The 27,175-nt window shown below is 33.1% G+C and overlaps 1 protein-coding gene across 4 annotated transcripts in view; it reads left to right on the top strand.

Moving 5' to 3' along the window:
• Positions 1-27,175, top strand: part of LOC128985676 (HSPB1-associated protein 1) — a 74,825-nt gene that overhangs the window by 44,481 nt on the left and 3,169 nt on the right. For 3 of the 4 annotated variants that reach the window (XM_054405443.1, XM_054405444.1, XM_054405446.1), the window contains 3 exons: positions 12,286-12,407; positions 16,129-16,250; positions 22,174-22,293. In XM_054405443.1, the coding sequence (XP_054261418.1) occupies positions 12,286-12,407; positions 16,129-16,250; positions 22,174-22,293 (364 nt within the window). The remainder of the gene's footprint in view (positions 1-12,285; positions 12,408-16,128; positions 16,251-22,173; positions 22,294-27,175) is intronic. The other variant, XM_054405445.1, reaches the window with a different exon arrangement.

Below are 27,175 nucleotides of genomic sequence, written 5' to 3'. Positions count from 1 at the left end.
CTAAAATCAGTTAGTTGGCCCTTTCATTGATCTTCCATATTCATTAAACTGCTGTCAGTATCTGAACGTCCTTACTGATACTCTACCAAGGCTCATTGAAGACGTCCCGTTGGATGTACGTCAGCGAATAGTTAAGCAAGCATATGGTGCACTTCCCCACTTCAATAATGGTGTGCGAATTTACATTGGAAATACTTTCCCAATGTGGATTGGAAGAGGCGAATCAATTGCTTGGCCACCACAGTCACCAGACTCCAATGGACTACTACGCTTGAGGTTACCTCAAACCGGAAAATTACCGAACACTAGTTCAAACAGCGGATGAGCTAAGAAATCGGACTTAAGCTTCGAACCTTCTTCAAGAGAAGCTAAAATTAAAGGCATCTAACAGTGAGAAACTTTCGGAAAAGACCATATTTATGACTATATGTATTAGAGCAAAAATGGTGGACATTTAGAAAACTTACTTTGATTAAAAATCCAGAAATCAGACTCTACAGGATTCATTTTGTTTATTTGTACAAATGTATTACACCTCGATTTTTATCAAATTTATTCTGAATTTTTGTCATATAATTATAAAATAATGAAATAGTTAATAATTTGAATGTTTACAAGCCAACAATTGAAATCAGCTTGTTTTGTAAACAAAGTTTAACACCCAGCTGATCAGATGTCAACTGATTATAAGATAGCAAAGAAATTATACTGTATTACATTTGGTTCAATGTTTTGATTCCAAAAAAACTGACCTTGACGCGCTTTTGACCTAATTTTTCGAACTTTTAATACAGCAATAACCTTATGGGTTACATCATTTTAAAGGGCATGAAATTGGAAAGTTTTTTACGTAATTTGACAAAACATCACATTAGTGTTAATAGTTGTAAAACCACTTTGAAGTTGTAAAGAATTAATTTTGAAACTTCTTTTTTTATGTTATGTGAGACATACAACGGTGAAAATATGGTTGTATGTTAAAGGTGTTGCAATGGTTTTGTAGGAAATTTAACGCTCTTTTCATTTTTATAAGTTATTATGCTGTACGTGTATTGGCTTAATTTCTATGCTCGTTTTAGTGAAGCTACTACAGGTAATTTTAAAAATTCACATAATCGGCCATTACAGCATAACGGGTGGGGATGGAAAATTTTTTTTATAATTTTTTATTCCTTTTAGTGAGTAGAATAACTGGTAAACATTAACGCACTTAGTAGAAACTCACCCTGTATAAGATTAATTTGTAAAATATTAAAAACATGTTTGAAACAATATTTTCATTTACATTTTTTAATTTAAACAAGTCTTATTACTTTAATTCTTTTTTAAATGTCATTAAAAACAATATTGCCAGCTGGTAGTAGTTTTATTTTGCAATATTTATTGCGCCTTTGTTCAATTCATAACACTTTCCTTATATTGTTGATTGACTTGGCTCAGGCTCAAAGTTACAGTTGACCATGTCTGAACACAGGTTTTGCTAGGTAAATTGCTATTTTTGAAATGTACTATCCTTGTTAATAGTCATTGCATGTCTAATGTTATTCTAGATTCTTTGAATTTTGAAAGAAAATGTAGTTTCTAAGGGTAATAATTTAACATGGGGTTTTAGAATACTTTCTTCTTTGCTACTTCCTATGAGTACTTTGCAGTCAATAGTGTTTCAATCAATCAATCAATCAAAATAACTTTATTCATATTGCACATTTTGTACAGAATGGAGTCAGTTATAAAAACACAATATTAAACTTAAGATTACTTACAGAGAATATTGTTACTATCTATAGTTACTATCTATACTATAGTCATAATTCCTATTTCTTTAAAGTGCTCTTTTGCAGATTCTTTTGATTTTAGTTTTAGCATGATGCATTTTGCTTTTTTCTGAAGTTCCAGAATGCTGAAAAATTAATGTGCCACCAAAAATTTGATGTGCCACCATAAAGACACAACCCAAAAGAAATGTGTGATTCAATCAGGGAATGATATACTATTTTTAAGGTTTTTAAAGTACTAAATTTTGACATCTGTCTTAATGCATGTATGCCTGAGTTGACTTTATTACAAACATTTTCAACATGACTGTCCCAGTTGAATTTATCATCTATATGCAATCCAAGAAATTTTATTGTTTTAACTTCATTTAGTAAAGTTGTATCCATAAAAATTTTAAAATCAGGTGTATTTTTGCTCGTTGAAAAAAAATTCATATAATTAGTTTTTATTGGATTCGGTAATAAATTGATTTCATTTAAATATTGGTTGCATTTGGTAAGCTCAACAAAAGAAGAGACTTCCACATTAGAATTTGAATTTCCGGATATTTTTATATTGATGTCATCAGCAAATAAACAAAACACGATTGGGAGATTCTATCAATGAGGGGAAGTCAGTCAAGTAAATTAAGAATAATAGGGGCTCCAAAATTGATCCTTGAGGGACACCATACTTAACAATTTTTGTTGAAGAAGTGTAAGTAATTAATTGGTTATGGCTATTTATGTGATCAATTGTGACATACTGCCTGCCTGTAAGATAAGATTCAGACCAACGCCAAGTTCTCCCTTTTACACCGTTATATTTAAGTTTTTCAAGAAGTAAATCATGTGAGACACTATCAAAGGCTTTTGTTAAGTCCAAGAATATTCCAACTACTTTTTCCTTTGAATCAATTGAATTAATTATAGATTCGCAGAAATCGACTCCTGCGTCAATCACAGACCTTCCTTCTCTAAAACCATATTGTTCCTTATCTAATAAATTATTTTCCTCTAAGTATTTTGAAAGTTGTATATGCACAACTCGCTCAAAAATTTTTGAAAATGAGCATAACAATGAGATAGGTCTGTAATTACACATTTCTTCAGGGCTACCATTCTTATAGCAAGGTTTAATTTTAGATTTTTTTTAGTTTTTCGGGGAAAATTCCAGAGATGAAAGAGGAGTTTATAACATGTAGTAATGGTAATAATATATATAGACGAGCCTGTTTAATTATTGGCATTGGTATTTCATCCCAGCCAGTAGAAAATTTATTATCAAAAGAAGTTATAATTTTGCCCAGCTCTTCATAAGTAATTGGTGAAAGACAAAATTTTGATATCAATTTTTTGGAGGGTGAAATAATATTTTTTGAACCAGTAGAAGATATTAGTTTGGGTAATATGTCATTTTCAACCATCATTGTATAGTAATCATTGAAGAGATGACAGACATCTTTAACGTCAGTGCATTTATTGGCTTTAATATATGGTAAGCTTAAACTTTCAACATGGCTTGATTTATGATTTGCTCCAACTTCCCTATTTACAATATCCCATGTAGTTTTACTGACATTTTGTGATTTTTCCAATAAGTTATGATAATAATTACATTTAGTTTCAATGACTTCTTTTTTTAGTTCTTTCTTTTTTTTGATCAGAATATTTTGAAATGATTTATCTTTAACATTCCTAGCAGTATTACTCAAATCTAAAACATCTATTCTTTTATTTATAATATCAACTGTAATCCAATTACTATTTCCTCTGGTTAATCTACTTTTAAGCTTAGGAAAACAAACATCAAAATCATACTTAATTATATCAAAGAAAATGTCAAACTTATTATTAACAGGTGCATTAAACACATTGATCCAGTTTTCACTTTCTAAGAGTTTACAAAACTGAGCAATGCTATGATCAATAAATTTCCTACGGTATGTTACAATTATTTTTGGGGTTTTTGAAATGACTATACTGTTATCAGTAATTACACACAGCTGAGCATCATGGTCAGACAATTCAGTAATTATTCCTGAAACTTTTATTTTGTTATTAGTAAAAACATTATCAATTGCGCTCTTCTTTGTTTTGCAAATTCTAGTTGGGAAATTCACCAATGCTTTTATATGGTTAGAGTTGAAAACATTAAACAACAATTTTTTATTTTTAGATTCCTCCAACACATCAATATTCACATCTCCGACAACCACTATGTTTTTAAAATTTCTATTTAAAATTTCCAATAGTACATCAAATTTTTCTAAAAATATTTTGTCATAACACAATTTAGGAGTACTGTAAACACCAGCTAAAACAAAAGAATATTTTCCTGCTCGTACTTTAACCACACAACACTCGAATTCTTTCTAATAAATATATGGTTTTTGCCGAGATAAACTAAATTTTAATCTTATGGAGGATAAGCATAAATGTTAATATTAATTTTCAGTAAACCTATATGGATCAGACTTTGTGTTCTGTTTCATATTATCTATTTTAATTTTTAAAAATCCTTTTTTAGCAGTTACCATTGCAGCAAACCTACGTATTCGGTTCCTCAATTTTAATTATAAGGAGAATAAGCAAAAATCAATTTCTTATTAGTCAGAGAAATTAGTCAATCACGTGTGTGTGTGTATGTCTGTTAGCGCGATAACTCGAGCAACAAATTTCCGATTAAAAAAAAATTGGTACAAACAAGTAAACATACGTTTATTTGAACGAGTTCCCGAACCAGCATGATAGGACTATGCTGTTGGAACGGGGGTTAATGGGGAATTTGATGGTGAACACAAAAACACAAAAAAAAAACACAAAATTTCACAATTTCATTCCAAACCATTTTGTAGAGCTTAAAAAAAGAAATAACTTTGTACATTGAAGCGTTGTTGTATGCCTAGCGGTTACCGAGATGATTAAAAAAAATTGTAAATTAAAAATTCCCATGTAATTCTTACGGAGAATAAAAAAACTGTTGTAGTTTGCCTGTTTATGGATATATTTTAAACAAATTTGGCAATTTTGTTTGTTTCATTCTAAGCTATCAACATTTCAATAAAAAAATACATCAAAACCTTCCCTGAAGCAGCAAACCTAAGTACTCATTAAAATGAATGTTATTTAAATAGGAAATAAATCTGACAATTTTAAGGGAAATTTTAGTAGAAATCAAGCTTGGAAAATGGAAATTCGCTTAGTCTGCAGGTTTGCTGTGATGGGGGTATTTTTTTATTACCATAGAAGAAAATTAAAACTTTTTAATTTTAACACATCCCTTTGAGCTAGCTGCATGAGTCTCTGACGAACTGTTTTCATGACACATAACAGCACTAGGTCACAGAAGACTCAACAAACAACACTTTATGAGAACGAGGCTTTATGAAGTTATCAGTAACATAAATGATAGAAGCAAAAACTGTTGGGTTGAATCATAGGTTACCAACAGCTGGAACTATACTGTCCTGTACTAGAAAAAGTTGAAATACCACACCAGAGTTCTTAAGCTTTAATATAAATGCAGGTCTCTGAAAAGACAGATAATGATATCAGTGGGTTTTGACTTCTCTGCATTGGGATACACAATGTGACTATTTTTATCACGCCGATAGATTATATCTCAACAAATATATTTTTCATTTAAAATTTTAGATACAAATGATTCTGAAGGTGATGACAATATAAAATGCTATGGTAACTCCGCTCAATTTTTTGGACGCCTCTACGAACGCTACCCAGTTTATTTACATTTAATTTAGTATAATTAATTATGAGTAAAATGAATCTACATATTATATATTAAAAATAAATTTCTAATAAGTTTTCAAACAACTCTTAAAAGAGTCTTACCATTTTGGCCTCTGGGGACATAAAAATGAAAAAGTAAATCGGTTCCGGGTCTACAGACAGTAATGTTGTGGTTGCTTACTTAACCAGAAGGGCTGCTAAGCAACTGGGAGCTTGGAGAAATTATGACACTAGAGGAGTATGTGAATTAACATTATTTTATTAAGGAAGCAATAATTGATGGTATTACAATAGTTGTACAACAAATGATTTACAATGAATGACAGCTATGAGACTGTAACATAATTAATATCAAGTCCTAGATGTGAAACCATAATATTGTCCATAATCAATGTATGATGCATTACCAGATAAATTTTATTTATAAAGATGATTTGAATGAAAAATGCAAATTATCATAAGAAAAAACTCGGTTTAAAAAGTAGTTTATTTTGGACTAGCTGTGTGCCCGTTCTACGTACGGGGATCTTATAGTAGTCAGTTGAATGTGACAAAAATCACAAAATGTTGGGTTTTTGGACATTTGTAATTTTATTTCTTAAGAGCCCGGTCCCAGTAAAACAAAATCCCGAAATGGCCGAAAATGGCACACTAGCGCGCGTGGAGTGGAGCGGACATTTGTTGAACTACGTGCGTGGCAGTCTCCTCGACGTCACAGGCATGTATCGATCGATAAGTGACTCACGGCGCGGGCGCGGTGTTGCCGAACCCTCGCCAGGCGCTAAGCAATGTAAGGCAACGCCGCATTAGCACTGGCGATGAACGAACTGTGTCAGTGGACTCGACGGCGATTCCACCCTGCTCCTGCTCGGAGTGACGGAGTGCACTAAAGTCACTTCCATCGCTTATTTACTTAGAACACTCGATTTTGCTCACTGCTCTTCGTTGTTAGTGGGTTTATCTAGGGTGGTTATTTAGCCTGTTACAATTTTATATCATAGAGAATGCTATGGGAAAATAATCAGTTTTGAAACAACAGTTTTGAAGTGGAACAAGGATCATACAAAATTTTCTAAAGCAATAATTGAAATTTCTTATTAAAACCCTATAGTTTATCATGTTTTCGGATAGAACATGCAATTTAAAAACTTTTTTATTCGTGATATCTATTCCATAAACCCACTAGTTTAGGAGATACAGCCTATGAAAATGACTTCCGGTCTACTTTTTGTATCATGCAGCTCCTAAACGAGAAAGTTTAGCGCAAAAATGCGAAGAGTAAAAAAGTGTTGTACGAAAGAACACACCTATCTTTAGATTCTTGAATAGTGGAACAATGCTCATGAAAAATAAGCAAAAACAGGGTGAATAATATTTAATTAAATTGATCTGTTATATGTACATGATGTAACATTATCAATTCTGAGATTACTCAAAAATGAAACAAGTTAAGTAATTACATTAATGAATGGTAAATCGGATCCAACACATGTTGGAAACATTAGTTGAAGATCAAGTTTTCTAAATAACTTACCAACGTAAATACTGTTCAACTTTACAATCATGGTGGATGGCATAGGCCTACCAAAACAACACTTGACAAACATACAATTTGTGAAACACTTACACTAGGCTTGTAGAACATCACAATATGAAGTTATTTGCAATCTGTTTAGTGCATAAGTTACCGATGACGTTAATTGTGATAGTTGTGATACTAGATACAGTGATGGAACACCTGCTTAACATATAATAATAATGCAAATATTTTTTTTTTCAGTTATTTGAGCAAATTTTTTGTAGTTGAACAATTTAAGGGGGGAAGATGAATTAATCTTAATAATTATAATAACATTAGCAATGTTAATTAATTCATCTACATTCAAATACCGGTATCCTCCTCAACTCCCAGAAAACCAATTCAACAACTTGAGGCCTAAACATAATCATAGTATCAAAAGTATTTATTGCAACCATTGCAACTGTCCGCTCCTCTTTGACCGATAGAAAACATAAATTATCAACAACCACCACAGATAGTTCATTGCTAAGGTAAGGAATTCACAGTCTGGAGGTCCCGGGTTCAAGACCCGCTGGGGAAGATAATTTTGATTCTAGTTTGTTCTCAAAATTTGTTTTAATGAACTATTTAATCAAAATGCTCAACTGATATATATATGCATTTCACACAAAATCTTTCATTTCGTGTTTAGGATATGCCCATGGGATGGCTGGTCCTATGTGAAAACAATTTTCAACTTGTTGCAAAGTCAATTTTAAAATTGTTGTCAAAACAGTTTTTAAAGTGTTGTAAAACTGTTGCAATATAGTTGTAAAACAATTTTTGAAATATTTTAAATTTTGCCGTTTGTCAACTATAATCATATTAATAACAGTTTTAATATAAGTTTAACATTGATATTAAAACAATTTTTTTCTCGTTTTTCTGCTACTTGGGACATCAACATTTCTTATAATACTTAAAATTTCTTATAAAACTTATCTTCTATTTCATTTTAATTTCAACCCCCACACTCCATTGTCAGTCCTTTCATTATAACGTTAAGCCTTTTAAATTTCATTGCATGTTTGTTCATTTGTTTCAATAAAACACCTTTTGTAATTCGTATATTTTTTTTTAACTTATTAACTTATTTTTATTTAACTTTGTTAAATTATTAACTTTAAACATTTATAGAATATGCCTAGCCTAAATGAATATTGTGAGGCGAGTTTACAAGTTCGGGAAGTAAACATTTCATATAAAAGGTTTCAAGTTTTTCTTTCATGTTTACTTCCCAAAAGTCATCGTCCCGATCAATTTTTACAGTTTTTAGACCTTTTGGTGTCCAAATGGCAAGTTTCCTCCCAACCTTTCGAAATTAGTTCTTCATGTTTGTCATACGTTTTCCGGTTCATGGCACGAACATTCATTGCAGACAGCAGCCGTTCTAAGGCGACAAATCCACCATTGGTAATAGAACCGGCTACTGCTGCACTGTTTATGTCCATTGACATTGCATTTCCCCGAGGTTCAGGCTCACTCCATATTGTCTGTTTGATGTGGCACATGTTGCAATCAAACACAAACCCACTCCTAAGCCCTCTTTTTATTTCACTAACCAATTTCAGGTTTCTGAGGGAACAGCCGAATTGAGGCGCATGTTTAGTTGGACAAATTGATCAACTAAATAACAAATGTCAACTATTCCACGACCGGTAATATCACAGTTGCCCAAACAGTCAGTAGGATCAGATGATAGCGTGGAATTGTCTATAAAGCCCAGGCGCATATTGTATTGAGCTGTGTGGCGATACTGGCAGTGCAGCACAGCACAGGGCGGAATTGGGCAAAAAGTCTGTGTTGCACAGTTGACATCGCAAATTGGGAAGCAGTGTCGTGCAGTTCTCGTATAGGAGTGATACAGTTTATTGTGTATTGTTGTATGTTGTTAAATATTAGGATTTGAGTTTTGAGTCAGATTCAGGTGCTGATCTAGATTTATTGTTACTTCTTCACAAGAGAACAAGAAAGAAAGGGCAAAAAAATTTGCAATGTTTAGTGTTTTTTGTATTTTATTTTCTCCCAGATTTCATTCTTGTAATTACTATTTATACACTTACTATGACTGGTAACGTAAAAACTGGATAAAAATGCACAATTTCTTTTAATTATCCTCTAGATCCGTCACAAAACACTAGTAAAGCGTAAACCCGGCGCAGGTGAGCAATGCGGCACAGACACTTGTGACTCGACCACAAGTGCGCGCAGTCCACGTGCGGGACTGCACTGCCCTGCCCTGCGCTGCGCCATAATATGCGCGTTTCCTAGCGAACATGTGGTTTACAAAACACTGCCCTGCGCGGCACCACGCTGCGCTGCTCCGACTGCATCTCAATATGCGCCGGGCCTTTAGAGGTAACAAATTTCCATCCTCTTCCCCACAGCTCATCGCCTCATCAGCAATCAGCTCCTCAACATCACTACTTAGTTTTCTTTTTCTACTTCCCACAACACCAAAATCTCTCAATACTCTCCACTCAGCCAACCTTTCGCCACCTCTGTTTTTCGCCTTTCTTCGCAACGGTCGTTTTTTATTTCCTATAATACCACACCCGTAAATAAAAAGAAGCACACGAAATGACTTTCTACATTTGTAAGTAAGTAGCACTACGAATTATTACTAGGGAACTCTAAACGTCACTGGACTTGTGGACACAGCAGACCAAATAGGTTGCTAGCCTAGAACATAACCTCACAGTTCACAATAATGTCTGGGATGGAATTGGCGAGTTTTTTCAACATTATCACGTGACTTGCGAAAATAAGAAATACAAGGTGTAGGGGTGGAGCGACGAGTGCAATGTGTCTTGTGGTTACAGTGTGTATGGCCGAGACGTCGGCCAAGGTGGGAGGGGGTAGCTATCTATGCTGTGATCGACCTAGAGGTTTAGGAGATTTCCTTCCCTACTGATAACATCTTGTCTCGGTGGTGTAGTGGTTAGCGCACCGGAGAAACGTTCTAAAGGTTACCGGTTCGAAACCTCCTGATGCACAAACTTTTTGATTCGATTTCTTCATTATCGTTATAGTTTATAGTTTGGATAGGTTATGACAGTTTGATTTTATAATTATAAATTATGTAATTGAATTTTAGGCATTTAAAATTTTATTTTATAAACAGAACAATTTTTTATACCAGCAGACTAATTCGTTCAAAAATTCATCTGTAAATATTAGTTAAATTATGAAATTTGCCCGTTATCACATGAAACGAATATAATTTAATGCCTTAAATGTATATACGGTATTGTATTAAAAGATTTTATATTTCTACTAAACTGTATCTTGTTTCCAATCATTGCGTGGGACAGGAAGGCTCTGGCATATCATTTATATTGATTGTACACATGTTGGTTTTGTACTTATATCAGTATAGAACTAAGAAATAGTATTTGATAAATTTACAACATATTTTATACTTGTATTCAAATTTAAAATGTATTCCACACCACACCATTTCTTACTGTCCCCAGTTCATTTCCTTTCTTTCAATAACTATAACAATGACAACAATAATCATAACAATAATTTCGTAACAATATTTGTTCCACATTAAATAAAAAAAGCTATAAAATTAGCAGCGCATGATGAATGTAGAACCATAATAACTTGATTTGAGCTCCCGCCAAATGCGCGAGCGTGCTGCTATCTCACGGAGAACTGCCAGACTACTACGCCGAATTACCGCCGCGATGGGCAGCAAAAACATGCATTTTCTTAAACCATATCACGTGCACAGTTTACGTCGGATCTTCTTGAAACAAACTTTATTCGATAGATAATTAAATTTTGTAGGGGGTTTGCTTTTTCGAATTTCAAATATTCCTTTAGAAAATCCTCCACAAATTTGTAAACTTAAACAAGCGTATTTTTGCTATAGTTATTTTAATATTTCTTTAATCAAAAAAATAAAAAGCAAACCCCCTGTAGAATTGTATTCTCTTTCCAATGACACATCAAACGTAGTTCTATGTTAAAAAATAACGGCGCTATATGGTTCAAAAGATTACATTGTTCTTATGGGGCATCAATCCAATATGGCCGACTGCTACTGCCCACTCTTAAAGTAGGTAGGTCATGTATTCTATGGAAAAGTACTGGTATCAAGGATCGTCGTCAAAATGGTTGTTAGATGAATAAATAGGTAGGCGTACGTACCCAAGAGATGGGCTATGGGCCTATTTGCTGTATGGTCCAGCGATTGCATTACACGGTGAGTAGAAACAGAGGGACACATTGGAAAAGCGAGTTTAGCATCATCCGTAAAGCTCTATTACAATCACCCACTGCAGTTGTGATTTTTTTACTTTACACTTTACACAATCGCCATTGAAGCGCCGTCAATGAGGGGAAACCTTGTTTGTAAGCTATTGGCGACAATCATTAAGTGTCCCAGCCATATAGAACACTGATTCAAGGTCTTTTTTCTGGTTATCAAAACTCAAGAACAATTTTATACACAACGAATTTCTGGTTCCTGACCTGGATGATGCCTAGTTATTTAATTTCATTTACAGATACACTATGATATTGCACTTACGATTAATTAAATCCGTTATGTAAGAAAAAACGTTTTTAATCTCACTTGGTTGGGATTTGCTTTCAAAACGTTATTCGAAATGGTTGCGGTATTTGTAAACAACATTTGTAAACATATCAGTGACAGCTAGAAAAAATATTCTTGATCCGAACAGCTGTTCGTTATTTCATAGCGATTATGTGATAAAAATTGAACAAAAATTTGACTAAAGTCGCACAAAACTGCATTTTTGAACGTCCGTAATTTTATTTAAAAAGTAGTGAGGCCATATTTTAATCACTAAAGACACTCTCGCCAATCCAGTGAATACATTAAAATAACTTGGATTTTGATAGGTACTCTCGTTTTCACGGAGAAGATTGCGTAAAATGCCATCTTGAGTGTTACAGACAGACAGACAGACAGAAATAGAGATAAGACACGTTTCTGCTTCTTTAATGTATAAAACGTAAAAATAACCTAAAAATATATAATTCTGAGCAATGTACAGACAAAAATCTAATTTTATTTACATAGATAACTTTTGTTTGAGCAAAACCTAAAATAAACATAATAGCAGCAGTTTAGTTAAAAAAAAATAAATATTGATAGTGTATACTCTATGATATTATAAAAACTTTTTTCTTATGACTTCTATTTACAGCAAATAATGAGTATCAGTATTATTGTTACAGAAAACTTTGGATTCTATTTCCTCCAAGCAGTACATCAACATTAAGTCCTACGCGAGTCCCCTATGAGGAGTCTAGTATTTACAGCAACATCCACTTCTCTTGTGGACAGAACATTACTGAAGGTAAACATAACTTGAGTTTGGTAATTTTTTGCCAATGTTTGGTGCTACCCTGTCTCTCAAAGTGACGATTTAATTAACTTACTGATTTTAGTGTGAGCGTTGCTAAAAATTCCATTTAATTATTGGCTGTGTACATATCAGTTCAGTCCTGTAATTGTAATCTATATATATAAAATCCAATGTATGTTTGTATATTTGTATGTTTGTCCTTTATGGACTCCAAAACCGCTTGACAGATTGTAATGAAACTTTCAGGCATTATTAAGCATTATTCAAGGATGGTTTGTGTGAAGTTTGGTGCAGATCCGTCAAAAGGGCTCCGCCCCAGTGGCTCTGGAGTTTCCCATGTTAATCTTATGAGTACCCATATTTAAATGGAGTTAAAGAACCTTAACAGCTGGTTCAACTAAACTATCTGATTCTGTGATGTTCAATAGCATTAAAAAGTTAATAGGTTTACCAACAGGGTGCAGCACTATATTTTTTTTTTATTTATGAGAACAGCTAATTTGCAACCAAAAGGTGAGTGAGCGTAGCGAACGAACTCCAACCTGGAGGCGAGTTAGCGTAGCGAACGAGCTAACCTGTAGGAAAGTGAGCGCAGCGAACGAGCTCCAACCTAAAGGTGAGTGAGCGTACCGAACGAACTTCAACCAGGACGTGAATAAGCCATGCGAACGAGCTCATCTTGAAAATGTACGAGCATGTGCATAAAACCACAATAGGACAGGACTACGTCTGTCGGGCCAGCTAGTATTTTTTAAATAAAAGAACAAAGATAAAATCTAGTGCATTCAATTTATTCTCCATTTCAATATTTTCAATCACAACTGAATTATTATTATTATTTACAAACTTAACAATCAGAACAAAACAAAAGTCTTTAACATCGGGAATGCAACCAACATTATAAAATCAAATGCTGCTTCTTGTACAATTAATATAAACATATATTACACTTGCCAACACTTAAAATTGCTTGACTCATAACACTTTAAAACTTTAAAAATTCTTCTGACTCTTTGGCTTCTCCAACTTTATAGATCCAATTTCTCCGGCTTGTTCGCAGTCCTTTGTGATCTCTTTAAAACTGGAGGTATCGCACACCTTGTGGTTTCCCAACATCAGGCTTTGATCTAGGCAAATGAGGTGGAGCATCATTTCTTGATATTGATGGTGATGGAGACTTCTGAAGAATAGGCAAAACTCTTTTGAATTCTTGTTGATGTGTCTCAATAGTTCTTCCAACTTCCTCTTTCCGCACGATGATTTTGTCCTCCTCTACTTCAGTTGGCCTAAGATGGTCTGCATATTAGACTCTTGTTTTGCCAAGAACACTAACCAAATAAGTAACTGTACTTTTACACTGTAATATACGACCTGGAACCCAACTAACTTTCTCCTGTCTGACCGTTTTAACCAACACCTTTTGATTTTCATTAAAAATCTACACGCACCTCTATGCCTATCTGAGGCTCGTTTTAGACCCTAGTCTAAAATTGACTAAAAATTGAATCCTAAGATTCAAATTTCCTATCACCGGTTCATTTAGCTCTTTTACTGCCACTAACTACGTGAGCCAAGACTGAACAAAACAGTTGCGTTCACAATCCACGCTATTGTTTGTTTTTAAGGGATGTTAGTTCTAATTTTATATTTCAGTGTTTACTTTAGTTGTAAATTGTTTAATTAGACAAATTATTTAGGGTTTGTTATTCAGTATTGTTAATAAGATCAGTGTAAGTGAATTTTTCTTACACTGCAAAACAAACTTTTATGGTGAACCTAAACATGTGAAAATACCAGTGCAATCATCATGTACTAGTGTTAGTATTCAACCAGTATACTATCAGTACTAGTATTCATGTAAAAATTAAATAAACGGTATCAGCAATCTGACACATATTTTCTCCAATTAGCTTGTCACCTTTATCATGGGTAAGCGGTAGGAGCAAATGTAATATTTTATAGGGAAAATCACAAAAGTTGCAATAACTTTTGAACTGTAATTCTTACAGCAATTGGGGGTTCCACTATTTTGTTTGGAATTATTAGGACCATAACATAAGTACTAATTTTAATCAAAACCTACTTTTTTAAATTTGATTTTCTGTTATTTTATGGGAAAACAACATAAGTTTCAATAACTTTTGAACCATAATTTATACAGCAAGGGGGGTTGTTCCATTTTGTTCAGAATTTAAAAGTCTATAACATACTACAATTTTATGAAAATCGTATTGGCCATCTTTGAGAAAATTTTAATTTACTGTTATTTTATGGGTTTTTATGGGAAAATCATTAGAAATAGAAATTTCAAAAAATGCCTGGAGATACCATGGGACCTCCATCAAAATCGGACCACAGTTGTTGTCTGTAGCTCTGTACTGGTACACATCCACATATACTGACAGACACACACACACAAACACACAGACAGGCAGGCATTACATCGAAAACAACTTTTTTTTTTGTTCAGGGGGACCCAAAACGGATATACCACTCAAAACTAAAACTCAAAAATAAAAAAAAATATTTTCTCCGTATACTTATGGTATAGGGGGAGAAAGTAAATATTACTAAATAATCTCAAGAATTTATTGAAAACTAAGCGAGTTACGACCTTTTCCTCAGACCTTGCAATGTTGGTTCAGATCGCATATCAATTTTCAATATGGAATCAGGTAAAGAGGGTTAAGAAAAGTCCTGACTGAATTACACCCAAACTGTTTGAGAGGGTTCCACCCGCCGCTGTTTACCACGTAAATATGGTCCCTCAAAAAAGAACCTCCTGGCATTATTAAAGTGTTTATCAAGTTGAAATAAACTGTAAAATATTCGCAAATATCCAAACTATGCACTGGCTGAACTGAAACTTTGTAATTGCTTCTTTAAGTATTTACCAAATCATTTAAAAAATGCATAAATTAGTCTTTTTCACATGTGATTTAAACTTCTAAATAATAGTTAAAATTTATTTTTGCTCCACCCACTGCAAGCTCTGATATGTTAAGAGCACATCAAGCACACGATCATTGAATACAAATTAGTTTTAGAATGTTGAGAGCTTGTACCGTAAAGGCATGTTCAGGAACATTAGCATGTTTAGCCGCCATCTTGAATTGACCAGGTAGAACCAACCCTCTTAAGAACATGGTTACTAAGCAATGAAAAATCCAATCCAAGAGGAATCATGAAGCAACTCTCAAGAACAACATAAATCAGATCCAATTGTTTAATCCAATTAGTCATTTCCTTGGGCGACTCAGGTTCTAATTAAGAGGCAAGGGGGGGGGAGTCATTTCCTTAGACGACTCAGGTTCTAATTAAAAGGCAAGGGGGGGGGAGTCATTTCCTTGGACGACTCAGCTTCTAATTAAAAGGGAAGGGGGTGGGTGTCTTTTATTATATTTAATTTTCTTATTAGATAAAAATGAGGATGCTGCTATTTTCACTCATGCTTCATTGAAGCAAAGGATCATTTTTGGTGGGCTTGGATTTATTTTGGATACGATACAAATATAAAATGGAATTATAGGATGACAAAAAATACAGCACTGGCCTTTTGACTCGATGGATATCACAATAGAGCTAAACATTGGACCCAACAACTGTAATACATTTCATCAGTGTTTCAAGCATGGCATTTGCATCAAACTAAGCCTAACTAGATTTTAGCTGCATAAAGGTTTATTATTGAAATATGATCTTTAATTTCCAGATATTGGAGAAGCCAGAGTTGTAGAGCTATCTCCAGGTGATGTACTTGTAGTTCCAAAACATTGGTGGCATTATGTAGAGAACTTATCTACTGCTATCAGCATCAATATGTGGATACCAAGGGTAAGTGCATGTTTGATATAATGCTTGATTATAATAATAGTAGGACCGTATAATAAACAAAACAGCTCAATTACAATTGAAATCTGTACATGTTTTGATGTCAAGTCAAGACATCATCAGCAAGTACTTATGAAGTTTTCCAACCATTGAGGTCAGGTTGTTCAAACACAATGTAAACATTTTGGTTACGAATAGCAAAATTTACAAAAACAAAGAAGAAGGCCATTGAGATTTTTAACACTGCACTGAAATACAGTACTATAGTCTCAAGTTACCAACTGATTTTAAAATTGATCATTTATGAAAGAGTTCACATTATAATATTCCTTATTGATTAACAATTTAGATACTTCCTCTTTGAATTTTTCTATTGTTTCTGCAGTTTTGATAGGTCCAGGTAATTTATTATACATTTCCCACCCAAATACTGTGGACAACTTTTCAAGAGCAGTAAGCCCGTGAATGGGCAATTGTAAATCAACACAATTCCTAGTCAAGTACCTAATAAATATTCCTAGACAATAATTATGCAAACCCTATTTAAAGACATAAAATATTAACTTTACCTTTAGTGTATATTTTACAATTATAATTACAAATTACAATCATAATAATTATGATTGTAATTTTCATTGTTAAAGTAATTTATATTTTTTTTATAAACAGTCAAGTTTGTAAAATATACACTAAAGGTAAAGTTAATATTTTATGTCTTTAAATAGGGTTTGCATAATTATTGTCTAGGTCTTGAAAATGTCATGATTCTCAGAATTATTTGAATGTTATTTGAATTTTTAAAACGATGTTAGGTTTTTAACTATTGCCCCAAAATTTGTTACATATTTTACAATTTACTTTAACACTTTTTAAAGGGAATTTAATGTTTAAAATTTAACTAAAACTTTTGCTAGAAACTTATCAACATTTTGTTGGGTATTATTATGTACAGTGACACTCCATGAGGATTCATTGAACACTTCTAAAAACGTTAGTATGTTTCTTTTATTAAATATTATTTTTTTAAACTATTTCTAGTGGTAAGCTCTGTTTTTAACCCACATTCATTAAAAATAAACAAGGCTCTATGGTCTGATAATCCTAACTCTATATTGCAATACTTTGAAAGGTCTTTTCCTCTATTAAAAAGAATGTTGTCTATACATGTTTGAGGCTTTTGAGTTATTCTGGTAGGTTCATCTCCTGAGTCTGAGCCATGACTTATTATAAGATAAAAAAAATTTATCTTGGTTTTTTTACATTCATTCAGAACATCAACGTCGAAATCACCTGCTTTACAGATTTGCTTTTGGTTTTCTTTTTTAACCAAACAAAAAATTTTTCTAACTTGAAAAAAATAATTTAAAATTACTTGCATCTGACACACGGTATATTGAAATGATGAGCTGATTTTAATTTGGTATCTCAATACAACATCCTTCAAATACATTATCTATAAAACATACATTTAAATCATTTCTCTCCTTGACTACTACATCAGACCTAACCAAAATACAAGATCCACCATGTAAACCTTCTTTTCTACAGTAAAAAGCAGCTAAGCTATAAGAAGAGCTTTACAGATCTAGTCAGTAAAGTGTCAAAGTCTTTCATGATATTCTTTGCGCCTTTGTGATCAACATTGTTGGTTCCACCCATGACCAAAATGAAATCATCCTGATCAATGTCTAATGAGTTTTCAGTGATATCTTGAATAACATCGGTCAACAAAGCCCCAGGTTTTATAATGCCAATTACATTTAGATTAGTATTTTGCGATAAGAGGTTACTAAGTCCTCGGCCATGACTGTCAGTCAATTTTAGTAGCTATTAGATTTCTGTAATTTTGTCACACTTAGCTTTTTTTTTGACAGGCATAATCTTTTTTGTTTGTTTGGGTCACAATTTTATCAGTCAAAGTCACCGATGGGTTACTGTGTTTTTCACCTTTGGCACCTGCTTCAGAAAGAACCAAAAACTTGTTGTTACATTGAATAGTAGGGACCTCTTTGTCCTTGGGTATTTTAGGGGATTTTTAAGCATTTGCCATGATCACAATAAGGTTGAGAATTTCTTTCATTCAAATTTGGAAAACAATTGAGACATTTTGAGCTATACTGACTACTTTCCTGTGATTCTACTTTTGCTTTCCTTAAATCAGTATTTTCACATTGTAGCACAATTGTTACAGCCTCTAATGATCTTATGGAGTTAATCATATTTTTGGTGTCTTGCTTGAGTACTTCACATCTGTTGCAAATAGCTTCAGTAGACATTCTTCTCAAAGTAGCGGTTCTTCAATAGCGGCTTCTGTCGTTGGGTCTTTATTCACATTTTGTAACTTCTCTATCTGGTTTACTAAGTACTAGTGTACCTGTTGCTCGAAATCGAGCAATTTTCAAGTACCGTTATTATACAGAAGTTATTTAAAAACTACAGTAATAACGGTCATAATTTTTGGTGAGTTTAAAAGACCCGACTAAATACTTATGTAACTAATTGAAATACTCACGCTATTTAATAGCGCTTTAAAATAATAAACGCTTCTTGTAAAAATATTTTAGAATTTTTTGGACCCGACCTTATTTTTAAGTGTTTTCTACAAATGTTTCCCAACTTAAAGCTATTACCAGTAAACATTTCTTGCATATATTTATTTTATCTGACTTTAGGTAGGTTTACTTTACCACTGTGACATCATGAAGTGTCCATATTCTTCATGGTTTTTTTTACTTCCAAAAAGTTGCTTAGCATAACTGGCAAAAATGATTCATCTCCCCAAGTGATTGTGTACCTGGATTCCTTACTGTGAGACCAGGCCTCTCCTCTACTCTTCCCATACGTCTAAGATTTCCTATTACTTGTCTCATCCTCCTGTTTTCAATATTTCTCCTTTAAACTCAAGAAATTGTCTGTTCTTCCAACAAAACTGATTGACTGTTTAGATTTGTCTATAACCTCCTAAATATTACAAACATCAACATTTACTCCCAAAAAGATGGTGAGTTTCTTTTTATATACAGCTGTTTTTGTTTAAAAATTTGATTTCAATGTAATTCTTATGGGGTAAATGCGACCTTTGAGAGCGTCTCGTGCCCTTAAGGGTAAGAGTTTTCAAATTCTAAAACCTTTATGCAAAACTACGAATTGAGACAAATTATTTGACACCTCAAACGTTAAAATCGATCCAGAAATAAGGGAGGAATTTTGTAAAAAAAAAACAGCCCTCACGTATTAATAAGAGATCCTTATAGCACATGTCTCAAATTTTAGAATAACCAGCTGTTTCAAATATTAGTGTCAATTTCAAATTCAACTGTTCAAATGTAAACAAACATTTTCTCCCTAAGAATAACATGGGGACTTTGAAGGCCACTGGGGCAGAGCCCTGATGGAATTCCCAAGTTTTTTTGTTTGATGGCAAAACTACATGCTAAGACCTTTCTAACAACACCTTGGACATGGTGATCGGTAGCACCACCGCTCTAAAACAATTATGACAAAAATATGCCTAGCGTATTAAATATACAGATGTAATTTTATAAATAAAATCATCTTCCTTTTCTAGATGGGGTTTTATGAGATTTTTTATTTCATTGTCTTTCTTTATTATTTTATCCTCTAGTTCCAGTTCACGGCAAGATTTTACATTTTTAGTCTCATGCAAAGCTTGTTTTAACTGTTCATTTTCACGCAATATTGCACTACTAATTTCCGTGGCTTTGTATTGTAAAGTGGTTGTGTTATGTGTAAATGTAAGGTGTGCTTTGAAGATGTTCTTTGTGTGATGTGAAGAAGTGGTTGTAATTGGGGCGGTGACTTAAAAAAACTCACTTGGCAATTAGTTTGAGGTACAGGAACAGTAAAACACCGGAATTCAGTAACTAGATATATGTAATGAAAGAAATCAAGAATTACAAATTGAAGTTAACACTAATACAACGGAATATAAATGGCAAATGATGAGCAGAGAACAGCGTATTTTACATGATAAAATCTTTAAAATATTACCTTTACTATTAATTATTAACTTTATTATATTCAAAAGCTAGTAAGCATTTAATCATTCCACTAAGTAGATAGAGTGTATTAACAAATATCTTTTTAAATTAATCAAAAATAAATTAAATTAAACCAAATAAATTGAATTTTAAATAAATAATCTCCCTGGAGAGATGAACTTAATATCTTAGATATTAAACAAAACTTGGTTTTTCTTTTCCGACTACGTTTGGCTCTTCTACCCGACCGATTTTCATGATAGAGGTCTCAAATTGAAGGTATGCACGCACAGATTTGCCATCAAGCATCGGCCTACAATTATCTATAGTATCACTCGGTTTATACGTAAACGAAATTTGCTCCCCATGTATTTCTTATGGGAATTAAATTTGGCTTCTCTTTGCCGAGTTTGTTTGACACTTCTACACATCGATAGACATGGTTTAGCCCCTGAGCTGAATGGACAACTGCTAGTTCGTTCCATCGAACTAGCAGTTGTCCAGTCAGCTTCCGTACACGTACTCATCATGTGCGCGACAGGCCTGTCTTTCGTTTTTTATGTTTTAAATGTTTGTTATCGTGTTACGTGTGTGTTTCAAGTTTGACGACGCCAAATTCGGTGGATGTATGTATCTGAGGATGGCATTTTGATGCCGAAACGGCCGTAATATATACGGAAACTACGGAGCTGTGACGAGATAATTGTACAATTATATTATAGACTTCTACACTACCGATTTTCATGATTGTGGTCTCAAATTGAAGGTATGCACGCACAGATTTGCCATCAAGCATCGGTATATAATTATCTATAGTATCACTCAGTTTATACGTAAACAATATTTGCTCCCCATGTATTTCTTATGGGAGTTATATTTGGTTTCTCTTTGCCGAGTTCGTTTGGCTCTTCTACCCGACCGATTTCCATGTTTGAGGTTTCAAATTGAAGGTATGCACGCACAGATTTGCCATCAAACATTGGAATATATTTATCTATAATTCCACTCGGCTTATACGTAAACAAAATTTGCTCCCCATGTAAGTTATTTCTTATGGAAGTTAAATTTGGTTTCTCTTTGCCGAGTTCGTTTGGCTCTTCTACCCGACCGATTTTTATGATTGAGGTCTCCAATTGAAGATATGCACACACAGATTTGCCATCAAGCATCGGCATATATTTACTGTATCCATAATCCCACTCGGCTTATACGTAAACCAAATTTGCTCCCCATGCATTTCTTATGGGAGTTAAATTTGGTTTTTCAAGGATTTCACATCAAGCTTCGGCATATATTTACCTACCGTATTACTCGACCAAAAAACATAATTTGATTATTTTTGAATTCTTACTTCAATTTAAGATGTATTTCGCCAGTTATAATTATATAATCCTATATGTTTTGGACTAAGAACCTTCAGTGAAATACCGGCTTTCATTTTAGCTATTCGTTATTCAAATCGGACGAGTTTCAAGCAAACGCAAGGTGAATAAGCAACATAAAAATTATTTTTCATAAGGTTTTTCTGTGATAAAAAATCATTCTCTCCGGTATTTTTTATGTTTTTTATATGTTTAAGACTCAAAATAATCAGTTAATTATAGGCTTTAATTTGAGCTGTTGGTCGTTTGAATCAGTTAAGCTCAAGATACTAGATTACTCAATCAAAATCATAAATTTGATTATTTTTCAGATATAATATTTATTTGGGTCCTCTAGTTTAACTGTAACAGCTTGGATAGTATAATGATATACATTAAATTATTGTAGTAAATAAGTACAACTGAGCACTCTGAATATTATATTTTTAAAAGTTATAATATTCAGGGTGCTCAGTTGTACTTATTACTACAATAATTTAATATATCAGCAGCCCTATTACGTGAACACCTAAATTAAAATGATATACATATATTGTTTATTAGGAATCTGATGATGTAAGTCGTTTGGAAGAAGCCCTTGTAAGATTTTCAATAGCAACAATCATCAAAGGTCTTGATGTTGATACACCATCTGGCGTAACATCACTACTTAATCCAAATGAGGTAATTATCAATATTAGCATTGTATGCAAACTTTGACGTATTTAGTTGGAACTTATTCTTAACTATGTACAAAGCTGGCCTTCTTGATAAGGGTGGATTGTTTAAGTGTGTACGGCACCATAGACAAATAGAATAAACTAGTGGCTTGTAGGGACATAAGTCCCTAAAAAGCTCAAATGTAAAACAAATTATTGTAATACTTAAACAAACTCAGAATCAACTTATCTATGTGTCAGGATAGGTATCCCTGTACAACATATCTTTTGTATGAAAAACAGTTTGTCATTTTTCTTTGTTTGCTTTTTTTGATGTTATTTTCAATATATAATTTGAATGCCTCCAGAGCTTTAACTTTAATAAAGGCAGCAAACATGTATGTGAATTGGTTTACTAAGGTAGCCTTGGTCTTTTGGTTTATGATGATAAAAAGGCTTCCCTGATTGAAATATGGGAAATTGTCTTTGTCAAGTATGAAAAGTCGAATAAAGGTGTGTTTAGATAAGCTTAGTTCTTGGTCAAATCCGCTAAATTAGCACCCCAACCCAGTTATTATTATTTCTAAGTTTATACTCCTTTTGTAAAGGTTTAACAAAATTATTAGTTTAAAGTAAAGGCATCCCATTGACCAAACTTAACCCTAGATTTTTTTCTGATCAACATAAAAAAAAAAACTACAATTAGTTTAAGTTTATTTAGTGGTATTCCTCCTAAAGGTGCGATTGACTTTAGATATTCTACAAAAAAAGGCCTAATCAACGCCTGATTACTAACTATTTTGCGACTGTTTAGGGTTCCATTGCCCAGTTATCGTAACCAATCACTAAATTACTTTTCATCAGCATCTCCAACATGCATATTTTTGTTTAGTTTTAAGAAACGGAAACTACCTCTAGGTTTTACTGTTATATATGGATGCTCCCTTTACTACCGTGCATGCTAAGCTATATTATTTAAACATTTTAAACATTTTAGTACCTAATTAAAATCTAAACCAAACAATATTGTTTTTCCGCCCATTGGAACTTGTCATAGTACTTACTTAATGAACCTGTACGATCCTATTTCATCTTTATTCCCAGGTTGTTTTCTAAGAGTAGCCATTGAGGTTATTCCACTCCATACAAAATATTGATTAAACACTACAATAAATCTCAAATATAAATGTTTGTAAATTTACAAAAAAGAGTAGAATAAAACTTTAACATATGTTTTGAAATCAAAACAAAGTAGAAGTTTTCCCTTTAATCTTGAATCGTTTATTATTTAGACAATGTAGTTATTTCATGTTAAACATTCCTTCAACACAACAATAACCTTCAAATAGGAAGAAAAACTTCATTATTGTTTTAGCCATTCTAAGTTCAATTTCTTTGATTTGACCCATCTCCTACGATTCTACTGCTTAACATACGCTTGACTAATTTACTTCAAAATACACAAGTTTGCAAATTGCACAGTAAAATAATTGACTTCAACTTACAGTAAAATAATTGACTTCAACTTACAGTAAAATAATTGACTTCAACTTTCTAAGACGTAACCAAAAAGTCTTAATCATTATAGGTAACGTTATCCCTGGTTTTATATTGTATACAGTACATCGCAGAATTGACTGGCAAATGAGTAATCCAAATGTAATATTGCCAACTGGCTTAATGATATCATGACCAGCTGTATTGAAGTAAACAAAAATCAGCAGTAAATGGCTTCTAATGCTATTTTTATGGAGAACGTTTAAAGTTATATATAATTTTGTGTTAAGATTTAACGAATTTCACTATTTTTCCCGCCGTCACGGGATCGGGACCTTTAATTTGAGCCCTCTCCCATCTTTCTACGACTTCCCAATCGCCCACAATTTTGACACAAAGAATCGGCTTATGTAATTAATATCTATGTATCTTATGTAATCTCTTGTGTTATGGAATATCTTATGTAATATATAGACTGTAAAAGGAAGGTTCTGGATGTGCCGCTAGCAGTGTTGTGTAGTTACTGCGCACACCCACACCGCTGCAGGCGTCGTGCACTGTAACTACACGGCACTCCTAGCGGTGTGCGCCAGAACATATGCTAACCGCAGCACTGTTGACGGTCTAGGTCTATATTTATTCTATTTGTCTATATATCTTACATTAACGGTGAAATTCGTAAAAACCCCATTTTTAAATTTCAAATTCAACCCCAAAATTCAAAAATGGCGGATATCTAAAAACGACAAAACAAGTTTTTTTTCAAACGGCTATAGCTCGAAAAGATTTGAAACAATTTTCATGGTCAGGAATTAAATTTTCTACAAAACCCTCATAGGCGTTTTCCGAAAATCGCACTCCTTCAGCTTCAAAAAACGCCCTACTTTCAAAATTTGTTAAATTTCTTTCAAATTTTAAACGGTTTTCGCTACTTTTCTCAACCTAAGTATTATTAATGCTTTGTATTTACTTATTTTCTTATTTATTTGAAAGAATTTTCACGTTCAGGAATTAGATTTTCTACAAGACACATTTATGCGTTTTTCGAATATCACACTCCTTCACCTTCAAAAAACGCCTACTTTCAAAATTTTGTAAATTTCTTTCAAATTTAAAACGGTTTTCGCTACTTTTCTCAACCTAAGTATTATTAATGTTTTTTATTTACTCCGGTTTACTTTAAATTTTAGTAATTTAATGTTTTTTTGTAACTTTACTCCTTGACCTTATTTTTAATGTCGAAATTTGAAAGTTTTTACGAGCCCCATGTTATTTTTATGGAGAATAACATTGAAATTTAATGACTTTGGTATGGTCATCTGAACCGTTTAGAAACGTGCTAGAGACTAAATTTGGTAGTTTTGTAGTATGGGATCCTAAGTTAATGATGAAATTTGCAAAAGCCCATTTTCAAATTTTAACCTCCCCAAAAATCCAAAGTGGCGGACATCTAAAAACGACAAAATAAGTTTTGTTTAACGGCTATAACTTGAAAATGGTCATAGCTAGAAAAGATTTGAAAGAATTTTCGTGGTCAGGAATTAAATTTTTAACAAAAACCGTTTATGAGTTTTCCGAAAATCGCACCCCTTCATCCCTAAAAAACGCCTTACTTTCAAAAATTGACAAATTTTTTCAAATTTTTTACGGTTTTTGCTACTTTTTCCAACCTAAGTAAATTATTTTTGCAAAGATTATTAATGCTTTGTATTTACTTCGTTTTATTTTAAATTTTAGTAATTTAATGTTTTTTCATAACTTTACTCCTTGACCCCCAAAATTTAAGTGTAATGTCAGAATTTGGTATATTTTCCACTTTTACCAGGTTATAACAGATTCTTTACCTGTTCTATGGGCGCACGGGTATTGAAAACTGTACACAATTTACTGTATTAGAGCTAACACCATGGTATGAATATAAGGACCATATAAAAATTCCCCCTTCCAAAATCGATTTCCACCCTTATAGCTATCCTATAGCCACCATAGGTGTTTCGGTCTTCATCACGTTTACCCACTTCTAGATTAGCTGGAGATCTTGAATTTGGCTCGTTTGTGGGTCTTGCGCCTTTTTCGAAAAGTGATATTTTACAATATTAAAACTCCCCCCCCAACCTTGTTATTCTTATGGCGAACCTTGAAAGTGGCCAACTTTGGTATGCGGATCTAAAAGTTTTGAATCGTGCTAGAGATTTAAAACTGTACAATAGTGTACAACATTACCAAAAAATAACCCTTACAATTTTTAAAAGCCCCATTTTAAAGATTTAACCCCCCCTCCCGAAAACCAAAATGAAGGACATCTGAAAACCACACAACACGTTTTTTAAAACTGCAATAACTTAAAGCCCCCTATTTAATATGAACCCCCTATTTAATAAACCCCCTATATTACAGGGATTTAGAATTGTTTGTATGTAACCCCCTCAACAAATAATTGAACCCCCCTCCCAACCAGTTCTTGAACCACTGCCTTTCATCATAATAAATTAACCTACCAACATATTTGTACAAATGAGTACAGTTCCCCGTGGCGGAACTGGATATGCCATACAGTTTATGGCCAACTATCAGGGAAACACTATCCTGTAATACAGCTACTAGGAGGTCACAAATTGTGGATATTTATAGGCATGCGCTGTGGATGCGATACTCCATGGTATGGATTAACGTCCGCAAGAGTGAGTACTACGACTATCCGCAGTACTATCCTGCTAACTAGACCAATTCGTTTATACCAAGGCAAAAATGTGGTTTGGAATCCACTATAAATTGTAGGTCCCTTAGTGTGGCAAACTGACAGGGAAACAAAAATAACTTAATCTATTTTTATAAATAAATACATGAATATTTACTATAATCTATTTACTTCATACAATACTTTACTATTATCAACTTACTAGTGGCTTAAGGGACATAAGTCCCTAAAAAGTGCAATAACATAAAACAAATTATTCTAATATTTAAACAAACCAAGGAATATATCATCTATGTGTCAGAATAGATATCCCTGTACGCCATATCTTTTGTGTAAAAACAGTTTGTAGTTTGTCTTTGTTTGCCTTAGTTGATGTTTTTTTTATAAATCATTCAAATCACTACATAGGTTTAACTCTGCTAAAGGCAGCAAACATACAATTGTTTGTGAATAAAATACTGCTTTATTATGGTAGCTTTGGTCTTGTTGTTGATGGTGATAAAATAAGACTTCCCTGATTGGAAGTTTGGAAATTGTCTTCGTCAAATATGAATAGGCAAATGAAGGTGTGTTTAGATAAGCTTAGTTCTTGGTCAAATCCGCTAAATTAGCACCCCAACCCAGTTATTATTATTTCTAAGTTTATACTCCTTTTGTAAAGGTTTAACAAAATTAGTTTAAAGTAAAGGCATCCCATTGACCAAACTTAACC

The sequence above is a fragment of the Macrosteles quadrilineatus genome, unplaced genomic scaffold (genome assembly GCF_028750875.1).
Source record: "Macrosteles quadrilineatus isolate MER2022 unplaced genomic scaffold, UCM_ALF_1.0 Scaffold_2__2_contigs__length_208266976, whole genome shotgun sequence".
Taxonomy (NCBI): Eukaryota; Metazoa; Arthropoda; class Insecta; order Hemiptera; family Cicadellidae; genus Macrosteles; species Macrosteles quadrilineatus.
Note: the sequence above shows the minus strand (reverse complement) of the source record. Positions and strands in the feature narration are given on the sequence as shown.